Raw genomic sequence first — 23,232 nt, 5'->3', positions numbered from 1 at the left:
ACACTCCACATATTACTACACCGACCTACAGGCTCCATAGCTTTTTAGTGATAACATCCCATCACCCTCCTTACATTACAGCACAGGAAAATACATTACAGCACATACATTGCAGTCCACGCATTACTACAACCATTCTATACCACTATGATTATTACACCCCTCTGGCACGATCCAGTGAGCTTGCACTCTTACACCTCCCCCTCCCCTATGTCACCCCCTCCTTCTGCTCACCCCTTTGGCAGCCGGGATCTGGATGATGAGCTGGATGGATGGCCTTCATGTAATAGCGCCCATCCCCCGACCACCAGCACACCTTCCTGTCGCTCGCTGGCCTCTGTGCACTCCATGACGCTCTAAAAGTTCTGCGTGCATTGGAGCTTCTGCTGGAGCCCGGTGACAATCTTTAAAGCCATGATCGGCTGCGAGGAGAGATCAGACAGGGGAGCACTGGCTAAGACGCTCTACGGACGGGGAAGGAAGTACTGGAGGATGTGTTCCCTAGTTCAGGCTGCGCTGCCCGCCCGTCAGACCTTCAGATCAGTGTCAAACCCGCAGGGGTGAGAGAGGGGAGCGATGTACAGTAACGCGCCATAGACTTCAATACAAGTGATGCCACTTCCTACATTTGAAGTCTATGGCGCGTCACCGCACATTGCTCCTCTCTCATATCCCTGCAGGCTGCCGCTGATCTGGAGGTCTGACGAGGAACTCTACGGGCGGGCAGTGCAGCCGGAACTGGGAACGGCTAGTATGCAGTGGGAGACCCGCACCGTGCGAGCGGACAGCAGCGAGCAGAACTTTGTGTAAATGCGGGCGGGCAGCGCAGCCGGAACTGGGAACGGCTAGTATGCAGTGGGAGACTCGCACCGTGCGAGCGGACAGCAGCGAGCAGAACTTTGTGTAAATGCGGGCGGGCAGCGCAGCCGGAACTGGGAACGGCTAGTATGCAGTGGGAGACTCGCACCGTGCGAGCGGACAGCAGCGAGCAGAACTTTGTGTAAATGCGGGCGGGCAGCGCAGCCGGAACTGGGAACGGCTAGTATGCAGTGGGAGACTCGCACCGTGCGAGCGGACAGCAGCGAGCAGAACTTTGTGTAAATGCGGGCGGGCAGCGCAGCCGGAACTGGGAACGGCTAGTATGCAGTGGGAGACTCGCACCGTGCGAGCGGACAGCAGCGAGCAGAACTTTGTGTAAATGCAGGCGGGCCTTGGAAAGCACCCGGGCGGGGTCTCAAAACAGCCGGGCGGCCCGCCCACCTAATTAGGCCTGGGGAGAACACTGATGTGCCCGGCTGCTTGCTCGAGTGGATCCGCCCCCCGCTCATTAACACTCATACATATTCACTGCTTCTTGCCAATCCGCGCACAGCGGGGCCAGAAGCAAAGTATTACAGACAGCGGACCGAAAAACCGAAGGCACTGACGATCAGCAGATCGTCTTGCCACGAACCGCGGTTTCGGTTTTAAACCGAAAAACCATGCAGCCCTAGGTAGGGCATACCTATTCATAAATACAAGCCAATATAATCATATGTCACAGGGGGTCCTCCAAGGGATACATAAAGTGCTGCTAGTGACATAGGGCTTGATTCACAAAGGCGTGATAACTCTTATCACGGTCGCGGTAGCGCTAAAACGCGCGTAACGTTTTCACGTGAGAACGCATATTTTCATATGAAAATAGTCGCGATATAGCGCGCGCAAAACGCTAGCGCGACCGTCATAAGTTATCACACGGCTTTGTGAATCAAGCCCATAGAGTGCAAAATAAGCTGACTTAATTGGTAACAATAACAGTGAAGAATATAAATATGATGATGGAAATAGAAGTAGAAAACACACAGTAGAAATAGAAAGTGCTAATGCCAAGACCAGACGCTGCAAGGAGATGAAATCAATAACCAAAGATTCAATATTAGAATATTGACAATAGAAAGTGACAGTCAAAATGCAGTGAGGTAATGAAAGACTCACAAAAGGACACCTTCCCCGTGTAACCTACCTCTGCTATCGCGATTTGCCAAGTACGGTAATCGGCTTCCTCAGAGCTATTGGCAATGGCTGGAAATTTGTGCACCCAGAGGTGCGGATAAAATAGCACATCCCGGGGCTTCCTGCTATGCAAATTGTGGCTGTATTATGTGGCCTATTTTTAACGGGCGTATCCGGGCACCCAAGTTTTCCTTAATTGACACCAATTGCGTCTTTTAGCATTGCTGCCCTTTTTACCTGCTTCGTCCCTGCCCTCCCCTTTTGCTAGGAAGAATCTGGGATTGGTCGTGTTGAAATCAGCTGCTAAAGGTCACCCTCTCTACAGAGAACTGACTGCGGTCTTGGCTGAATTAAGGCTACTGTGGTCGGCTCATACTTCATGCACCTGACTACCACTGACTGTCTGTGCAGTGATGTACTTTACCGCCATGGTCTCCCAGTGCCCAGTGCTGGTTAATACAGCTGAAGCTTTAAACTAGATCTGATGAACGGCACATCGTTTCCGTGTTTAGTCTAAGAGGTGCCCCGGTGGAAACGTAAATTAGGAGTAAATAGAGAACTGGGTAGCTGTGGCAGTGCGCCAAATCTCTATGGAAATGAGGAGCTTGGCTTGTTAGAAAGTGGATATGAATTTACATTATTCCAAGTGATGACTGCTTAGACAATTGTTGCAGAGACAATAACTCCATGAAACTAATTCAGAGCCATTGTCCGACCCCATCACTACGAATTTTTCTTCGCCCATTTTAAATCGGCTGGAATTCTTGGGTCAGTGCGGAGGCATTTTGGAATGAGCCTGCAGCTGTTGTGTGTATGGAAATTACTGTGTACAGAAATGAGACCTGTAAAAATAAGGGGAAAAGTGCCTTTGTGTGTTTTTTTTTTCTTTTGTGATTCTTTCTTTTATTTAATGTTATTTGAATATTCTTATTTTCCAAATGCTTGAGAACGATTACAGTCAAAGCAATAGAGATGCTGCTTGCGTGGTGGGATGGGCCTGTCATTCAGCAGAGCGATCATAAGAATAAATACAGATGCAGGAAATACTGGGAAAGGGAACAGAAAACGATCATAATTAGAACAAATACAAATGTACGAAATCAATCTCCTTTTGAAAAAAAATTTTTACAGAGGAGTTTTACTGATCGGGAATAGTTCTTTAGTTGTGTGTATTCTCTTTGTAGATTTCCATTGCTGCGGTTTTATGCTGAGGTACAGGGTATGTTGAGAACCAGGTTTTTACCACAGGGCAAGGGATGATGGGAAATTCTGTTGCCTGACATCTTTGTGGTTATAACTCTGTTTGCCTTCCTAGTAATTGCTGGCAAACCAACTAAGAAAAGTAACATAAAACAATGTTTAAAGGACAACTAAAGCGAGAGGGTTATGTAGGCTGCCATATTTATTTCCTTTTAAAGGGGAACTGAAGAGAGAGGTATATGGAGGATGCCATGTTTATTTCCTTTTAAGCAATACCAGTTGCCTGGCAGTCCTGCTGATCCTCTGCCTCTAATACGATTAGCCATAGCCCCTGAACAATCATGCAGCAGATCAGCTGTTTCTGACTTTAAAGTTAGATCTGACAAGACTAGCTACATGCTTGTTTCTGGTGTTATTCAGATACTACTGCAGCAGGACTGCCAGGCAACTGGTATTGATTAAAAGGAAATGAATATGGCAGCCTCCGTATTAGGCCTGAACGATAAACCGTTTTTGGATCGAAATCGCGATCACGGAATTGACGATTCCGTGATCGCCATAGCGGCGATTTTTATCCCCCTCTTCAGTCAGCCCAGCATTCCCCGCTACCGCTCAGTGCAGCAGCGGTTAGAGGCGGCTCAGTGCCAGTACTTTGTCGCCTTAATGGAAGCGGCTCAATCTCTCCCCCAACTTCCGCCTACTAGTGTGCAGCCAATCAGCATAGCAAACTCTGCCCACAGGCTCTCACACTAGCGGTGGCTGTCTCCTCCCAGTACCTCTACATCACTAGCTGGGCGGGCGACAGACTCCGCCCGCTCGCCAGGCAGTCACGATGTGTCACGTGCAGTAGGCTCTGACTCTTGGGGCGGCTCACTTCAAGCAAGACTATTTTGTATTAAGGGCGGCAAACTCTGCCCACAGGCTGTCGCTCATGGCTCACTCTTCCCAGCGCTTATACATCATTTTCTGGTCGGACGGCAGACTCCGCCCGCATGCATCTCAATCAAACTGTGTCATGGTCAGCAGACTCCGCCTGCACGCCTGTCTTTCAAGTTGTGTACCGCCTCTGCCTCCATCAGCATGACAATGATGATAACTGCTGTGGTGGGACTGTGGTGATCTATTCTTTTTGCAGCCTGCAAAGCTGCAGTGGGGCACTTTGAATGTGTACAAAATAAGGTGGTATTCATTTCCTTCCTATTGCTTTGTATTTCCTTCATATTCCTTCCTATTCATTGTGAATTCAGTGCTAAGGCTTGATTTAAAGAAAATCGTGAATCGAATCGAAATCGCAATTTCGGACAGAAATCGTGCGATTCAATCTTTTCCTAAAATCGTTCAGGCCTACTCCGTATACCTCTTACTTCAGTTCCCCTTTAAGCAATACCAGTTGCCTGGCTATCCTGCTGATCCTCTGCCTCAAATACTTTTAGCAATAGACCCTAAACAAGCATGCAGCAGATCAAGTGTCTCTGACATTTTTGCCAGAACTGACAAGATTAGCTGCATGCTTGTTTCTGGTGGTATTTAGACACTACTGCAGCCAAATAGATCAGCTGGGCTGCCAGGCAACTGGCATTGTTTAAAAGTAAAAATAATATGGCAGCCTCCATATTCTTCTAACTTCAGTTGTCCTTTAAGGCTTTATTCACATTAGAAAACATAGAAGGCTGTGTGTTCGGAATGCAACGCATACAATCACACGCCATCTGTGTTTGGGTGCACTTGGCTGCTGATCCCATTCACTACAGTGAATTGTCAACAAAGCGTTTTTCCACAAATGCGTGCAGCAGTGCAATATCGCAAGGCATAAAGTGAAAGTGTCAGACAGTGCAGTCTATGCCCTTCTGATGTTTTTACGTATCGCACAATACATGCCTTACCAAAATGCCTAACCAGGCCTAAGTCAGGAAAAGGTCAGAAGGTAAAAGGCAGATAGGCATTAACGGTAGCTGTGCATTGGGACCAGCAGCAGTTATTTCAGCAGAAGATAGCAGAAAGCAGCAGACTGGTGTAGTTAGTAATGGAGAAAAAGAAAAATTGAGCAACCAGAATAGAAAACAGAAGTAACAGTACTGCTGGAATCTTGAAGGACCTCTTTACTTAGGCTATGCAGAAATAACCTAAGTATTCTTTTAGGACCTCCCTGCATGAGGTTCCCTGATTCTCCAGCAGATGAGACTGGCATGAAATCATGGAAGAAACTATTACAGAAAATGGAGGAGAATTCAGAGCCACTGTGACAATCTGAAGCAGTGAAGGCCAAAGCATGAGAGGTATACAGACTTCTATGCCTCGAAGCTGTCCAGCCATTTCTGAGTTGAACAACTTGGGCCTGCAAACAGTGGATAACTATTAGTCTGACTACTTTATACATAGTACAGTATAATCTGGTTATAGTAAACATTTGGATATAGTATCACACAACTCACAAAAATGGGAAAGAAATGGTCAAATGGGATGACAATTGGCTATAAATTTCACATTAGATTGCAATAACAATGTTCTCATGCATCCTGCCAACAGTATTAAATTATTATGAACAAAGAATGAGGATTGGCTATTGGGTGCATGAGAAAATATAAAACAGCTTTATTGAGTATCAAATCTAAAAACCTTCACATCATACAAATATTATATAATCTAGAGATATAAAACTATGGCTCAATTCCCTCAGGCATCGCCCAATGGAAAAAATAGAGGCTGCAGTCCTCAAAAAATCCCCATATAGGAGTCCCACTCATAGGACCATGGAAAAAAGCAATACAAATGGATCAATGGATGCCCTGACGCTGGTATGTTATTGCATATGACTCCAAAGGCAGTGTGGAACAGAACCTCCGTAGACAAATGGGCATTTGGTACCAAATCTTGGAGTAATCCAAAGCATGCAGCTGCAACAGTTTCCAAGCATAAATTGTGTAGATTTATCACATGCAATAGGATGAAGTAAGCCAAACCAATAGACAGCTTCAAGCTTGGCAAGCAAAGATGTTAGTATGTATTAGCATTAGATGTCACGACAGGTCAAAATTCATATAGTGTCCACAGTATGGATGCTAGAATATCCCCCAATCGCAGGGACAATAGGAACAAAAAACCGCTTGATGCAGAGCATGACACCTGGATGGTTTATTGCAAAAGCATGGATAGCGTAGCAGTTCACTACGCTACGCTATCCATGCTTTTGCAATAAACCATCCAGGTGTCATGCTCTGCATCAAGCGGTTTTTTGTTCCTATTGTCCCTGCGATTGGGGGATATTCTAGCATCCATACTGTGGACACTATATGAATTTTGACCTGTCGTGACATCTAATGCTAATACATACTAACATCTTTGCTTGCCAAGCTTGAAGCTGTCTATTGGTTTGGCTTACTTCATCCTATTGCATGTGATAAATCTACACAATTTATGCTTGGAAACTGTTGCAGCTGCATGCTTTGGATTACTCCAAGATTTGGTACCAAATGCCCATTTGTCTACGGAGGTTCTGTTCCACACTGCCTTTGGAGTCATATGCAATAACATACCAGCGTCAGGGCATCCATTGATCCATTTGTATTGCTTTTTTCCATGGTCCTATGAGTGGGACTCCTATATGGGGATTTTTTGAGGACTGCAGCCTCTATTTTTTCCATTGGGCGATGCCTGAGGGAATTGAGCCATAGTTTTATATCTCTAGATTATATAATATTTGTATGATGTGAAGGTTTTTAGATTTGATACTCAATAAAGCTGTTTTATATTTTCTCATGCACCCAATAGCCAATCCTCATTCTTTGTTCATAATAATTTGGATATAGTAAACTACCTCTCCAGGTCAATTTATAAGTCTATGGAAGCAACACCTGTTATAGTAAACTCTGTTATAATAAAACTTCTGTTATAGTAAACATGTCTTTTGGCCCCTACTTCACTCTGACTGTGGATATAGTAAACAGTGGACAGCGCATGCGTCATATGTCAGTGTAAAACCCATGGTCTTCTGCTCTCTTCAGGCTGGTTGCAAGCTTGTTGGTGCTTGATAACATTTGTAGGACAAGAAGAATGGCACCAGTGCTGGATATACAGTACTGTACAAATAATCCCAACAACTATTGTGCCTTGTACCTGTACAAATAAGCAGCCGGGGGATCATGAGGAATAATGTGAATGTAAACAAGAGGGTGCAGTTTTACCACTTCCACTTTGCAATCACAGATAAAAGTATCGTCACAGTCCTCCCACGGGATTGTACGCAATTCCGGGTATCTATTCCTTTGTTAGTGATGGCACTGGTAGCGCATGGAGCGCAGTGCAGGCAACTTTCACGTGTAGTGCAGATCAGAGCGGGCCTACTTGCTGCAAAACAAAGGAGAGTGGAGAGGAGAGTGTTAAGTCCCATCTGCAAAGGTATCAGAGCCACTTACATTACAGATATGAGTAGCTTATTATGATCGGCTGCATTTTGAAGAGAGGACTCATGATTGGCTCAAGTGGGAGCAGAAAGTTTTGCAGGACATGCTGTAATTCTCACCCGCGCAAGTATCAGAGCCACTTGCAGGAAGCAAGTGGCTGCCTCTATTCAGTGACGGCTGCAGTTTTTAAGGAGCCCTGGATACTGTACCAGGTATTTGTCCAGCCTGGCTATGCAGCCGTAAGGTATATTTAACCTTGTAGTCCACCATATGTGTAAGTGCTTGTACTGTGCCTCCAATGGACTTTTTTTTATTAAGAAAACTCAAGTGGCATACAATAAATAAGTAGAATAAAAATATGCCATTAAATCCAAGCATGGCAACACATAACATACTGTTTAAGAAAAAATAAAAGTATGCAACACATGTTGTATAAACAAAAGGACTATAGGATAATCTATCCCATCAAACTGCCACCATAATAAGTGCAAATTATTCAGCACAATTTGTACTCCACAAATGTACAAAACTAGACAAATTTACTCCATATAACAAAATAACCAGCATATCCAGACTTAATTGATGGGGGGACATCACGCATTCACATTCAAACCAACAGGATAACCAGACAAAAAAAGAAATGAAAAACACATAACATTAACCACCACCTAAAAAAGAACACAAGTCAACACCTACACTACGCCATACATACGACAAGACAAAAAATTTTAAAGAAAGGAAATAAAAGACATGTAACATACACCACCACCAAAAGTGAAAGACAACCTACATCACGCCATACATTCCACATGCACACCGCGAGACTTTTACGCCCGCATAATGAGAACAACATAAGACTGAGGACCTACATAGTACGGGACAGAAATCAAAAATAAAATCCCTGATGAGACAAGACCTCACCAACACGTAAAATGAAACATAAAGGGACACTCCCCTTGTGCCTGCGGCCAGACTTCAAAAATACAAGGAAAAATCAAAAACTACAGTGAAAGAAGAAGAGATAGAAAAAGCTCTGCACCCAGGAGAGACTTCCACCAGTTCAAGGAGGCTTAATGTTCTGCCACGCCAGAACCCAAGCCCCTCTCCCCAGCTTCTTCCTCTCCAAGTCCCGAATGGTCCCCACCTCACCCAGAATGTTGCTCACCACCACCTGGACGGGCAAGAGTTGCTTCCTAATAGCTAAATCACACCGTGCCAACCACAAGTGTCTCCTAACTACTAAGCTAACTACATATAACGTGCACAAATCATATCCCTGGCGCTGATTGAAAGCCCCATAGGCCCACTCGGCATAACTGAGGTGCGCCAGGAACGGGATATTGAGGGCCCTCCCCACTTGTTCATATACTTCTATGTTGAAAGGACATGCCATCAGGAAATGGTCCATGGTCTCCTCAACAGGACATTCCTGCCGAGGACACGCACGGTTTGCCACATCCCGACACCTCATGTTCCCCCCAACATAGAGTCTACCCTGGAAGGTGAGCCAGGCGATGTCCCACAATTTATTCGGAACCCGTGGTGAATTCAGCAAACGCAAACCGTCCTCCAAAATTGTGCCTGGGCAATCCCTCAAGGCCAGAGAGTCATGAAAGTATGAGTCCATCACTCTAGCCAACAGGACTCTCCTGTCAACCGATTTGATGTCCTCCACCGTCAATCCCCACTGCAACAGTTTCTTCAAGCACGGTAAAACATAGGCCGGAAGATAGTCACGACGTATTCTCAGACTCTTCACTGGGCCACCGCTCTTCCATTCTCTAAGGTAAGGCTCACACCAGATCTGGAAGATCTCTACCCAACTAGGCGGGCTCTCTAAAAGCATGCTACCAATGTTGTATTTAATAAAAATTAGAGAGAAAAAAACAATCGGGTTGACCATGCCTAAGCCACCCTCTCACCTAGTTTTGTAGGTGACATTTCTTCGCACCTGGTTCAATCTGTTTCCCCACAACATTAGGAAAAACAAATTGTTGACCCTGGTGTACAGAGATACTGGCAAAATCGCAACATAGCTGACATATAACAATATTGGCACCAAGTAGGTTTTGATCAAGTCAACTCTTTCCCTGTAGGTCAAACTCCAACCTTTCCAGCGTACCACTTTCCTGTCGACATCAGACAGCTTGCTCTCCCAATTTCGCAGGCCATAATCGCCTGGGCCGAATTTGATGCCTAGGATTTTAATTTCTTCTTGAGGCGTGGGAAATGATCCAGGAAGTCGAAAGGACTCTCCAATTTTTCCCATCCACAGCGTATCACATTTATCTGGATTGATCTCTGAACCAGACGCCAATGAGTACCTAGAGATCTCATCCGCAACCACCGACGCCTCCTCTGCATCAGAGACCACCACGGTGACATCATCAGCGTAGGCTATAACCTTCAAAGGCGAGCTCCCAGGGATGCCAGTCGGAACCCCACTAAGCACGCTGCCATCTAGCCTCCTCACGAAGGGGTCGATGGCAAACACGTACAGCAAGGAACTCAGCGGACACCCCTGGCGGACCCCCGAGCTCACCTCGAAAGGCTGACCGACCCATCCATTGATCAACATGAAACTTTCTGCCTCTCTGTACAAAGTCCGTAGCCAATTGACAAACCCCCCCTGCAAACCGTACACAGTAAGCAGTCGCCATAGGTACTGGTGATTGACTCGATCAAAAGCCTTAGACTGATCCAACGTCAGCAAGTACTTTCCCCAACCTTCAGCCCTGCACCGTTCCAGGCCTTCCCGGACAGCCAACAATGCTGAGAGTGTGCTCCTACCCACAACAGAACAATGCTGATCGCGAGAAAGTACATCTGTCACCTGGGACAAACGCCAGAACAAAATTTTTGCCAAGATCTTCCTGTCGACGTTGAGAAGGCTGATGGGACGCCAATTCCCAATCATCTCAGGGTCACAACCTTTTGACAACAGAATCACCGCAGATTGCCTCATGGAGGGCGGTAACTGGCCCTCAGCAAGGCAGTCATTAAAAGCACCGGCCAATTGAGGGGCCAAGATGGACACGAAGGCCTTGTAAAACTCAGCCGTCAGTCCATCTGGACCCGGGGTCTTTTTAGGCGCAAGGCCACCAATGGCCCTTGCTACTTCATCTGCGGTGATTTCTGAGGTCAAATCTAGAGCAGAAATGTCCACATCTCCCAGACCTGGTGTAGAACCCAAGAAGTCCTCCATCCTCGCCTGATCAAGTGGTTTCTCCCCAAGCAAATCAGCATAAAACTCTCTAGCGACGCCTAGGATCCCTGACCTGGACTTCACCAGAGATCCCGAGGCATCCCTGAGACCAATGACCGTCTTAAGCGCTGCACTTTGTTTAAAACTCTGATAAGGGTCTGGCGAGCAGTATTTACCATGATCCCTTTCCAGAGCTAAAGAAGCCAGCCGGTCGTACTGCTGCTGCTTGAGTTGAAGTTTGACCTCGGAGATCTCCCCCGGATCTCCGCCCTCAGAGACGAGGACAGTCAACCTCTCCCTTAGCCGCCGGTAAGCGAGATTTCTATCAATACTTCTACGAAATGCTAGACCCTTGAAAAGTCCAACAGTACGTCTTTTGACCTCTTCCCACCACTCAGACCTATTGTTAAAACAGTCCAGGATGGTAACCTGTGCCTGAAAAAACTCCTCAAAGGATTGTCTCACCTCATCCTCCAGTAGCAAGGTCGAATTCATCCTCCAAATACCCCGTCCTCTGGGAGGAGCATCTGAAGCATTCAAGCCCACCGACAGAATAACGTGATCAGAGAACTCCACCGCCAGCAATTTAGGAGTTGAAGTGATGAGGCTCTCCGAAACAAAAAAACCTATCTAACCTAGATCTACGACTACCTTGATAAAAAGTGAAACCCGTGAGATCCGGGGAGTGACGAACGTGCACATCCACCAGATCAGCCTCCCTAGCTAGCCTAACTAAATACGTACTGTCTGTACCTATCCGGACCTGGGCCCTTGCCCTGTCCTTGGCCCTAGTGATGGTGTTAAAATCACCGCCCAGGATCACAGGATAGGCTGAAAAAAGGAATGGCCTGATCTGCATAAAGAGGCGCTTTCTCGCCCCTAAACATTTGGGGTCGGCATAGATGTTGATTAGCCTGAGATCCTGCCCCCTCATGCAGACGTCCAAGACCAGACACCTACCCATCTCTACCTCAATTACTCGCCGGCACGTTACCATGTCGGCCCTAAAAAGGACCGCCACACCACTACCAGGCTCTCCCGCAAGAGACCAAAAACTCGGACCGGACACCCAGTCTCTCTCAGCTGACCAGAGATCGGCTGCAGAGGTGAGCCTGGTCTCTTGCAGGAAAAACACGTCAGCCTCATGGACAGCCAAAATCGAGAAAGCCAATCTTCGAGCCCTGGTTATTTTGATGCTGGACACATTGATTGTTGCCAGCATGAGTGGTGGGGGAACAGCCATCAGAATAATTTAAGGTTTTTCCCTTTACCTTTTCTTGGACACAGACAGTAAAGAAATAAAAGACAACGTTTACAAAAAGAAAAAAACATCAACACAAAGCTACAATGCCCCCCCATCGGGCATTGAAACTTCCACGATCATCCCTTCCTCTTGCGAAGCAAGGGGAGAGGTGGCCAACACTTCAAAGCGATTTGCTGCTTTTTCAAAACGATTTGTTGCATACAAATTCTTAACCTTCTGCCTTCTCTGAGAGGCAGCTGCCCTATTGGCCTCCCTTTTTTCTTCAAGGAGAGGTTTGGTTAGGGGCTTTACACCTTTCTTTTTCTTTTTTTTGAGCCTCTGTTCCAGGTATTCTAAATCCTCCTGGGATAAGGACTCTCGGTTCGAAGGAGAAGAGGCCGCATTAGTCGGCATGGGCTTTGAAAATACATATGCGGACGGGATAGGACAGGTTGGGACAAAAGGAGTTTCAGAGGTGGATTTGGCATGGGGAGGGAAGGGAGGTAGGGCAGGGTCAGGGGGGTCAGGGAGAGGGGGGGGAACCCCCGGGGCCGGGGACTCAGGGATAAGGAGGGATGTATCAGGGGCTGGGGGACCAGTGGAAGAGGGGGGGACAGCAGGGACTTGGCCCTCGGGAAGGGAGGGAGTTGTGACAGGGGCTGAGGGGGCGGAGGTGGGAGGGGGCAGGTTAGAACCACCTGGTGAAGGACCGGTGGTAGGGGGGACTTTCGTCCTCCTGGGAGTGGGTCGAGGAGCCTTAAGAGGTTCCTCTATAGAAGCGGTAGAGAGAGGTCTAAGACCCCCTCCCCCCCTACTCCTCACAGGCTTGGGTCGCTGTTCCTTAGGAGGAGGGCTGCTGTCACCGTGAGCAGCACCCCGGGCGGGAGCCGATGACTCAGGTCCAGGCTGCCTATTTGAGGCCCTACTGGCTGAAAGAGAACCAGAGGAAGGGGCAACAGATGACGGGGTAACATCAGACGTAGACACATCAACGGCTAAGGCAGACTCAACAGACACACTGGGGGCAGACACTGGGACTTCCTGGCTCTCTCCCATATTAGCCAACAGGGCTCTCTTCAGATCCGAGGGCATCGTCGTCCAGGAAATCGGGCACTCCGTGTAAGGATGGCCGAAATCAAAACAGAAATTACATTTTATCCTCTTACACGAGGACGCAGAGTGCCCGAATTCCTGACAACGGCTGCACCTCGGATCTGGGCAGCCGCTGGCCAAATGTCCCCGCTTCCCGCACCTGTTGCAGGTCCTGGGCTGGCCCGGGTAATATGTGATAACCTTGTCCCGCCCTATGAGGGCGGAACGGGGAATATGGGTGACGACCCCCTCCTTTACATGGAGCTTGATCGCCACCTCATACTCCCCCCACCATATCCCGAGCTCATCCAGGACCTTGTGCGGCGGGGACATTATGTCCGCGTAATGTTGGACCCAAGTCATCAGGTCCCTAACCGGGATGCTCTCGTTATGCACCACAATGTGTGCCTTCCTCTCCAACGATTGCCTAGACAGTGGAATCACTTGAAAGCCGTGCCATTCATTTCCAACAGACTCTTTTAAACGCTCCTCAAGGAAAGACTCCATGCCCTGTTGGGAGAGGAAGGACACATCGTAGTACAACGGAGGGTCCCCTGGAGACAGAATAGCATAAAGGTCTGCAGGCCTAAACCCCAGGTCGAAAAGATACTTCACAAATTCACGCTTAGTGGGGATGGCAGAGGCATGCTCCCACTTAAGACGGATGACGTTCCTTCGACCTGGGGCATGGGCTGCCAAATCTGTCTCCAGGGGAGCCACAACCCTCCTCCCAGAAACAGCACCCCTCACCGCTCTTGAATAAGACACTGATCTAGCTGTGGACGCGCCCCGAGCCGACGCTGCCAGAGGAGCAAGGGCCCCTGGGTTTTGTGCTGGACCAAGGGCTGGAAATCCAACCCTTGTTACACTTTCAAGCTCCGGCAGCTCCGGCTCCGCCTCGGCACCTCCAACAGCCCCGATCATTACACTGTCTGAAATTTCCTCACCACTGGGCATGTTTGCCCCTTTAGGGATACCTTGGTCAGGCCCAACCTCAGTGGAAACAGGGGGAGGAGGAGGCTCATACCTGGGGGCATTGGGCCCTAAGCCAAAAATAGTTTCCATCCACTCCATTTTACCATTGAAATTGAATCTCTTGAAAATATCATTTTCTACTACTACTCTTTTTCCGTCGGCCCTAAACTCCAGTTGTCTTCCGCAGTTAGGGTCACCCTTGCCCACCAGGTATAGCCCCTCATAGTATCCCCCTGGTTCCACCGAGTGGGTATCGGCCTCACCTGTGTGGTCATTCATTATGACCAATCTGGTCTTTTCTACCCTATATGTAGAGTTGGCGGACTTGAACTCTGTTATCAAGTCCTCCAATACAACTGGTGGGGGTTCTGGATATTTTTTCTTTGATTTCTTCTTCCCCCCTTCTTTCCCTTTATTCTCATCGTCAGAAAAGAGATTTCTTTCAAATAATGCATCAAGGTCCCTATAACCTTTCCCCTTGGATGTACCTTGCTCTTCCCGGGTTAATAGGATCTCCCCACCTTCTACCTCTTGTATGAAAGTAGGGGGCTTCTGCCCACCCTCACCCTCCCCTTTACCACCTTCACCCTCCCCTTTACCACCCTGGACCTCTGCAGAAGATGCATCAGCTTTATCCGCACACATTGCGGCAGAAATTCCCTTGTGCTTCTTACCACTCCTACTAATATTAATGTCAATTTTTTTAGCCTTATTAATCTTATTTTTCCTTTTTTTTACTTTTTTCGTTTTTTGCTTTAAAGTTATCAGAGTTTTTATCTCACCATCTTCCTCGACTTCGCTCTGCTCCTCAGGACCACTGCTGCCCTCCGTCTCACCCGAATCTCAAGGGCATAATTTTTGGGCTAGTTGTTCAAACCCAGCCTCTGAAGTATCCATGGATGATTCCGGAACTTCCAGACTCTGGCCTTGGGCAAAATCCTCCTCAGTAAATTCCTCCACTGACAGATCCATTTTGAGGCAAGGTTGCCCAGCCATTTGCACAACATCTTTATTTAGCTCACCATCAGGAGCAGTGCCCAAAAGTCCATGGTCAGCAGACCTAGAATCTTCTGGCATCCCCTGCACCACTGCGGATTCCCTTGCTGTTGCTGCCTGGTTGTTCCCATGTCCAGATGGATTCCTTTGTACCAAAATGATCACCTCCTCCTCATCTGCACCCTCCTCCCCGGGATCCACCTCCTTAGGCAATTTCTCCGCTTCTCCTGCATCCCTTTCCGTCTCCAGGGGCGGAATTCCTCCTTCTGGTAGGCTCTCTGCTTGCTCAGGCTTGTTTCCGCCTTCATCTGCCTTGATTTGTGTAAGGTTTCCGTTTGGATGCGGAAGTTGAGTCGCGTCAGCTTCTCCGGAAAGTCCGCGTTCAGGCTTACCACCTTCAATGGGGTTTCCTGGTGCATGCGGATTTTCAGCCGCCTCCAAAACGCCTTGAAGTACGCGTTCAGCGCTGTTGCCGCCTATGGAGATTCCGGATTGACGCGGACTTTTGGACGCGTGCGTCACTTCCGCCTCGCCAACCGGAAGTTTAGTTGGCGTGTCTGAGACGCCGCTCCGAGAGCCGGCGCCATGTTGGGAAGCCTCGCCGCGGTGCGGAGAGCGTTCCCTGTAGCCCCTGGCACACGCCCTCCCCCCCTGCCTCACCCGGGACCCCACGTCAGGCACAGCAGGTAACCCAACCACAGGACCCAAGGCCACAGCAGGAGAGGAAGCCATGTGGGCGACTGAGGAGGCTGCCGCAGCTCCAGCCACACTATCCCCCCCAGGTATTACAGAGGGGAGTGTGGTAGCCGCGGCCGCAGCACTCACGCCACCATCCCCTGCCACACCAGAGGCCCCAGCAGCGTTTTCCATGCCGCCAAGACCCCCAGCAGTGGGGACAGTAACACAAGCACCGCTGACACTCGCACAGTCACCCGCCACAGGACCAGGTACTAGCTCTGTATCACTCACCACCACTTCTTCTTCAGTTTCCGGCACCTCTTCCTCCTCCATGGGATCACCCTGGCCAAGCGGGATCTGCGACTGGGACAGCTCGGTCTTGATCCACGTTGGCTTTTCCGGAGGGGTGCACTCATCCTCTAGCACAACGCAGTCCTCCTCCGAGTCGCTGTCATCCACATCTGTGTCAGGCATCAGCATGGACTTGAAGCGTTTTTTAAGGTGTAGTTGCTCAACAAAAGGGCCTCCAATGGCCTCCAATTCGGTAAGTCTTGCCTTTTGGGCCTTGATCTGCTGTCTGAAGCCCAATAACTCATCATCCTGCCATAGGTACTCTGGCCTCCACTTGAGCCCATACCTATACTTAGCTTTAGCAAAATTGTATTTCAGTTTCGCAAGTGTTTCTTCACACTTCTTTGTGGCCTTCAGCCAAGCTACAGCGTTCAGAGCAATGTTTTCCTCCGGCAAAGAGTCTTCTTCCTCCCCCAGGTGAGTAGTGGAAGTGGTAGGGGGGGAATGAGCTGGCCGCTCCATGCTGGAGCGGCCAGTTAGCACAGGACAGTCCCTGCTCAGCACAGGCCTGAAGCAGGGACCTCAGGTAAGAAAGCCTCGGTTCTGGCACAATCTTCTCTGCTGCAGTTGACTTCTGCCTCTTTTTTCTGACACGGAAAGCTGAGGAACCTTAGAGTCTCTCACCCCATTCAATGGGAGGACAGAGTTGGCCCTTTGCAGCAGAGAATGTACCAGGGCATGCTGGGCCATTTCTAGGACAATTTTTGATATAGTAAACTTCTGCTGTAGTAAACCACTTTTCCTGGTCCCGTGAAGTTTACTATAACGAGATTATACTGTATTGTTTTTGAGGAGCCACTTTTCTAAAAGTTGTCTGAATCCCCCCAAAGAAGTTGGTTTTAGAACTGGGGGACTGTGATAAAACTGCCAAAATGCAGTCAAGACTCAAGAAAAACAATAGGGGGCAGGGGCTATTATATTAACAACAAAAAAAGTTAAACTGAATTCTATCTGAGCTGCTTAAAATCATTCACATGTTGCAGTTAAAGGAGTGCTGTAGGGGGAAAAACTGTTGAACTTACCTGGGGCTTCTAATGGTCCCCCGCATACGTCCTGTGCCCGCGCAGCCACTCACCGATGTTCCGGTCCCCACCTCCGGTTCACTTCTGGAATTTCCGACTGTAAAGTCGGAAAACCACTGCCCCTGCACGGCCGCACCCTCGCTCCCGCTGACGTCACCAGGAGTGTATTGTGCAGGCCCAGTTCAGTCTTAAAAGTCGGGAATCCCAGACGTGAACCAGAGGCGGGGACTGGAGCATAGGTACATGGCTGCGCGGGCACAGGACGTCTGCGGGGGACCATTAGAGGTAAGTTCTATTCTTATCTTATCTCATCCTTCCTCCCGCTCCCCCTAATCACTGTTTGAAATATTTGATTTTTGGCTAAAGTCAAATTTTCAGACAGGAAGAAGCAGGCTTTCTGCTAGGTTTCCTCCTATCACCCTCCAATTTCCTCTTACCAGCCCCACTCACCTCTCCCCCTTAGGAGGAAATGGGAGAGTGATAGGAAAGAACATCCCTGGAAACCTGCCTCTTCCTGTCTGAAAATTTGACTGTAGCCAAGTCATATTTTTCAAGGGGAGATTACGGGGACCAGGGGGAATAAGGAAAGGGACAGATAACGCACAGAGGTATGTGGATCTAGCATGAACATACCTCTGTGCTTACCTTAGGTAACATTGCCTCTAGTCAGGTATCCTTTAAAGTAAAAATGTAGACTTACATTGGTGGAAACGTGTTTGAGAGCGTTGGCAATTAAACGGTAATTAAAAGCGTTCTCTTGTATTTTTAAAAAAGCTAAAACTGACTCTTACCTGGGCTTCTATCGGCCCCCATCAGCTGTAATGTCCCGTGCTGTCCTCCTCTGATGCTGAGGTTCCTCGCTGCCGGTAACCTGCTAATTATTCCACTAACTAGACGAATAGAACGGCGCGGGACATTACAGCTGCAGGGGGCCGATAGAAGCCCCAGGTAAGTGTCAGTTGTAGCATTTTAAAAATACAAGAGATCCCCTTTAAGGTAGTAAATTCCTCATTTTGAGTGAATTGTGAATGAACTGACTGACTACCCATGCAGGATTGGTGTGGTAATTTAGATAATTTCATTTTGAAAGAAAACTGATGCGAAGAATAATAATGCTGCCAACAGTGCAGAAGTTCAAGTGCTCCTGCTGATCTCTGTCCAGCAAAGTGGCCATCAGTGGGCATGTGAGCTTCAGCACTGTACCATGGAGCTATAGAAGAAGGTGGTGTAGACTAAAGAATCACACCACCTTTAACATTACTGCCCAGATTTTAATCCAGTAGAGCAGGGATTCTCAACCGGGGTTTCGTGATAACCCTTCAGGGGTTCTGTGTCATTTTGAAATGTGCACAAGACAAAATAGTACCACTTCCCCCATTGCTAAAACGAGATAGTCCGGCTTCTTCATCCATTCCGTGCAGCTGCAAGTGGCGGATGGATACGTAATGTAACCGCATCACCCAAAGTCAAGTTTTGTTCTGGCATGGAATTCGAGGAGTGTGGCATCAGACAAGCTTCACTGGCTGTATGTTTGTTTTATTTACACACAGGGACCACTAAACACCAATTGTAATAGGGAGACAGCCCTACATATAAGTATACAGACACAATGCTGCCTGTTAAAGGAGAACACAAAGGTGCTTTGATTTTTTTTTTTTTTTTTTTTTTATGGAGGACACAGGGGGGCATGGCTATTTTTAAAGGAGGACACAGGGGGCATGGATACTGTTAAAGGAGGACACAGGGGGCATGGATACTGTTAAAGGAGGACACAGGGGGCATGGATACTGTTAAAGGAGGACACAGGGGGCATGGTTACTGTTAAAGGAGGACACAGGGGGCATGGCTACTGTTAAAGGAGGACACAGGGGGCATGGTTACTGTTAAAGGAGGACACAGGGGCCATGGCTACTGTTAAAGGAGGACACAGGGGGCATGGTTACTGTTAAAGGAGGACACAGGGGGCATGGATACTGTTAAAGGAGGACACAGGGGGCATGGCTACTGTTAAAGGAGGACACGGGGCATGGTTACTGTTAAAGGAGGACACAGGGGGCATGGATACTGTTAAAGGAGGACACAGGGGGCATGGTTACTGTTAAAGGAGGACACAGGGGCCATGGCTACTGTTAAAGGAGGACACGGGGGCATGGCTACTGTTAAAGGAGGACACAGGGAGCATGGTTACTGTTAAAGGAGGACACAGAGGGCATGGTTACTGTTAAAGGAGGACACAGGGGGCATGGTTACTGGAGGACACAGGGAGCATGGTTACTGTTAAAGGAGGACACAGGGAGCATGGTTACTGTTAAAGGAGGACACAGAGAGCATGGTTACTGTTAAAGGAGGACACAGGGGCCATGGCTACTGTTAAAGGGAGACACGGGGCATGGCTACTGTTAAAGGAGGACACAGGGAGCATGGCTACTGTTAAAGGACACGGGGGGGGGGGGCATGGCTTTTTTTAAAGGAGGACACACTGGGCATGGATACTGTTAAAGGAGGACACACTGGGCATGGATACTGTTAAAGGAGGACACAGGGGCCATGGTTACTGTTAAAGGAGGACACAGGGGCCATGGTTACTGTTAAAGGAGGACACGGGGAGCATGGCTACTGTTAAAGGAGGACACAGGGGGGCATGGCTATTTTTAAAGGAGGACACGGGGGCATGGTTACTGTTAAAGGAGGACACAGGGGGCATGGCTACTGTTAAAGGAGGACACAGAGGGCATGGTTACTGGAGGACACAGGGAGGACACAGGGAGCATGGTTACTGTTAAAGGAGGACACAGAGAGCATGGTTACTGTTAAAGGAGGACACAGGGAGCATGGTTACTGTTAAAGGAGGACACAAGGAGCATGGCTACTGTTAAAGGAGGACACAGGGAGCATGGTTACTGTTAAAGGAGGACACAAGGAGCATGGCTACTGTTAAAGGAGGACACAGGGAGCATGGTTACTGTTAAAGGAGGACACAGGGGGCATGGCTACTGTTAAAGGAGGACACAGGGAGCATGGTTACTGTTAAAGGAGGACACAGGGGCCATGGCTACTGTTAAAGGGAGACACGGGCCATGGTTACTGTTAAAGGAGGACACAGGGAGCATGGCTACTGTTAAAGGAGGACACAGGGAGCATGGCTACTGTTAAAGGAGGACACAGGGAGCATGGCTACTGTTAAAGGAGGACACAGGGAGCATGGCTACTGTTAAAGGAGGACACAGGGGGGCATGGCTACTGTTAAAGGAGGACACAGGGAGCATGGCTACTGTTAAAGGAGGACACAGGGAGCATGGTTACTGTTAAAGGAGGACACAGGGGGGCATAGCTACTGTTAAAGGAGGACACGGAGGCATGGCTACTGTTAAAGGAGGACACGGGGGCATGGCTACTGTTAAAGGAGGACACGGGGGCATGGCTACTGTTAAAGGAGGACACAGGGAGCATGGCTACTGTTAAAGGAGGACACAGGGAGCATGGCTACTGTTAAAGGAGGACATAGGGAGCATGGTTACTGTTAAAGGAGGACACAAGGGGCATAGTTACTGTTAAAGGAGGACACAGGGGGCATGGCTACTGTTAAAGGAGGACACAGGGGGGCATAGTTACTGTTAAAGGAGGACACAGGGAGCATGGCTACTGTTAAAGGAGGACACAGGGGCCATGGCTACTGTTAAAGGAGGACACGGGGGCATGGTTACTGTTAAAGGAGGACACAGGGGGCATGGCTACTGTTAAAGGAGGACACAGGGGGGCATAGTTACTGTTAAAGGAGGACACAGGGAGCATGGCTACTGTTAAAGGAGGACACAGGGGCCATGGCTACTGTTAAAGGAGGACACAGGGGGCATGGCTACTGTTAAAGGAGGACACAGGGGGGCATGGTTACTGTTAGAGGACACAGGGGGCATGGTTACTGTTAAAGGAGGCCACAGGGGGCATGGCTACTGTTAAAGGAGGACACAGGGGGCATGGCTACTGTTAAAGGAGGACACAGGGGGGCATAGTTACTGTTAAAGGAGGACACAGGGAGCATGGCTACTGTTAAAGGAGGACACAGGGGCTATGGTTACTGTTAACCTCCCTGGCGGTACGCAGTTTCCGATGCTGCGTCCGCGGGAGGAGTCTTTTAAATAAAAGTTGTTTTAAATGCCTAAGCTAGCACTTTGATAGCTAAATATACCCCCCAAGCCTTCCGGCACCCCTCTGATCCCCCCGATCTCCGCCGGTAATATTTACCCGTCCGCAATCGCGCGAGAGCCGCAGCTTCAGTATCTAGCTTCGGTCGTCACTGTGGAGACGATCGGGACATGACGTCATCTACGTCATGACGTCATGCGTAGTCCCGATCCTCCCCATAGCGAAGCCTGGAGCTGATTGGGAGGCTGCGCCATCGTGGGATCCCTGGGGGGTATGTATTTTTTTTTTTTTTGGGGGGGGGGGATGGAGGCACTTGGGAGACATATTTAGCTAGCAAAGTGCTAGCTTAACCATCTGCAACAAATTTTATTTAAAAATATACTCCGGGGCATTCACGTTGCCGTGAGTTGCGCTGCTGATCCTATTCATTACAGTGAATGCGATCATCAATGCACTTTGGCAAAATTGCATGCAGCAGTGCAATAGTGCATCGCACTGTTGCACAGCATGCATAGTCTGAACGTCAGAAGTGCTCTTTATGCATACTATACCCGCTGCCAAAATGCGCATATAGTGTGAATGAGGCCTTAACAATCCTTGTATCAGTCAGACCAGAGGCAGGGTGATCCACTGGAAGAGACTGTAACAATAAACTAACTTGCATGTTTGTTTAGTATTATAGCTAGTTTCATGGCAGGGGGAGGAGTGTGTGTGCGTATGCACAGAGATGCATTTTGTGTGTTTAAACATACTGTACACAGCTAATTTGCCAAGATGTGACCAAAATGAATCAAAATGTTGCAGTTCTTCTAAGTAGTGAAATCCTTGTCTTCATTTTATAAATTTGCTGTCTGGTCAGTTGATCTGATGAGTTAGGCAACAAATCTACTTTTGAATCAACTTTCTTTGCACCAGCTTGATAATCTTGCACATCACAGGTTAATATTTTCCTACATTTATCTCTCTTCTTGTGTGTGTGTTTGCATTATAATACTGGCACATTTGCATCCTTGTAGTCCATAAAAAGCACAGTTAACACAAGCAGGCAAAATATTTCCCAAATATGAAGAAACAGCTTGGCTCAGTAGCAGCAACACAAAACAAACCTGGTGCCAGGAAATCTCGGATTGCAGAAATGGTCCGTCGGATGAGAAGGCTTATATTCCTATCCTCTCATAAGCTTTAGGGGGCAGTAGTGTGTTGTATTATATGAGCTTTCTGGCATCTCATAACAACTTCATATTTTTGTTCTACATCTTTTGTTACTGTACACCCAGCAATAACACCTTTCAGGTTTTGAAGTCCAGACTAAAGGGAGAAGAAGAGCAGCCAGGATTATTTAAGCATCCCAGGGGATGCATGGATGGTGTGCAAAGGGCAGTAACCCATAGCAACCAGATTCCGCTTTCATAGATGTTGGTGGAAAATGATTGCTGGCTTGCTGCACCTTTGTGGTTTTCATTATTTGCCATAAAGAGGACCTCCTAAACCCCAAAGAACAACTTCATGGCTATTTCTGACCAAACTTGCAGCAGAGCTGATGATGGGAGAGGTTGGTGCTGCCATTCACAAAAACTGTGACAGCTGATTATAGGAATACACTTACTTCCCAGGAGCCCTTGCTGTGAATTTTAGCTGCTAATCTACATTTAATAACACTGATCCTATTGGCTGGTGTTGGTTTGTAGTCCTTAGTGTTTTTGTATTACAACAAAAATAATACATTCACAGCAACTATTCCTGTTGTCATCCTAATGTGTGTTTATTAGGGATGGTCATGAAGATGCAGATAATACCAAGTTGATGCAGGATTATGTAAATTTTGTATACAAATTTAATAAACTTGGAAACCTGAGAAGAAAAAAAATGTATACATATACCCTGGGCTTCCTTTCAGTCCGATGGCTCCCTTGCCGTCCTCCCATGCCTCCT

General features: G+C 48.0%; 1 protein-coding gene across 6 annotated transcripts in view; it reads left to right on the top strand.

Moving 5' to 3' along the window:
* The window catches only part of DNAJC24 (DnaJ heat shock protein family (Hsp40) member C24), a 177,234-nt gene that overhangs the window by 106,568 nt on the left and 47,434 nt on the right, over positions 1 to 23,232 (top strand). The window contains exon 1 of one of the 6 annotated variants that reach the window (XM_068260489.1): positions 22,793 to 22,852. The exons of the other annotated variants lie outside the window; for them this stretch is intronic. Within the exon in view, the coding sequence (XP_068116590.1) occupies positions 22,841 to 22,852 (12 nt within the window). The 5' untranslated portion in view covers positions 22,793 to 22,840. Of the gene's footprint in view, positions 1 to 22,792; positions 22,853 to 23,232 lie in introns of those variants that run through there. 6 annotated transcript variants of the gene reach the window in all.

The sequence above is a fragment of the Hyperolius riggenbachi genome, chromosome 11, assembly GCF_040937935.1.
Source record: "Hyperolius riggenbachi isolate aHypRig1 chromosome 11, aHypRig1.pri, whole genome shotgun sequence".
Taxonomy (NCBI): domain Eukaryota; kingdom Metazoa; phylum Chordata; class Amphibia; order Anura; family Hyperoliidae; genus Hyperolius; species Hyperolius riggenbachi.
This window is presented reverse-complemented; position numbering and strand designations above follow the sequence as displayed.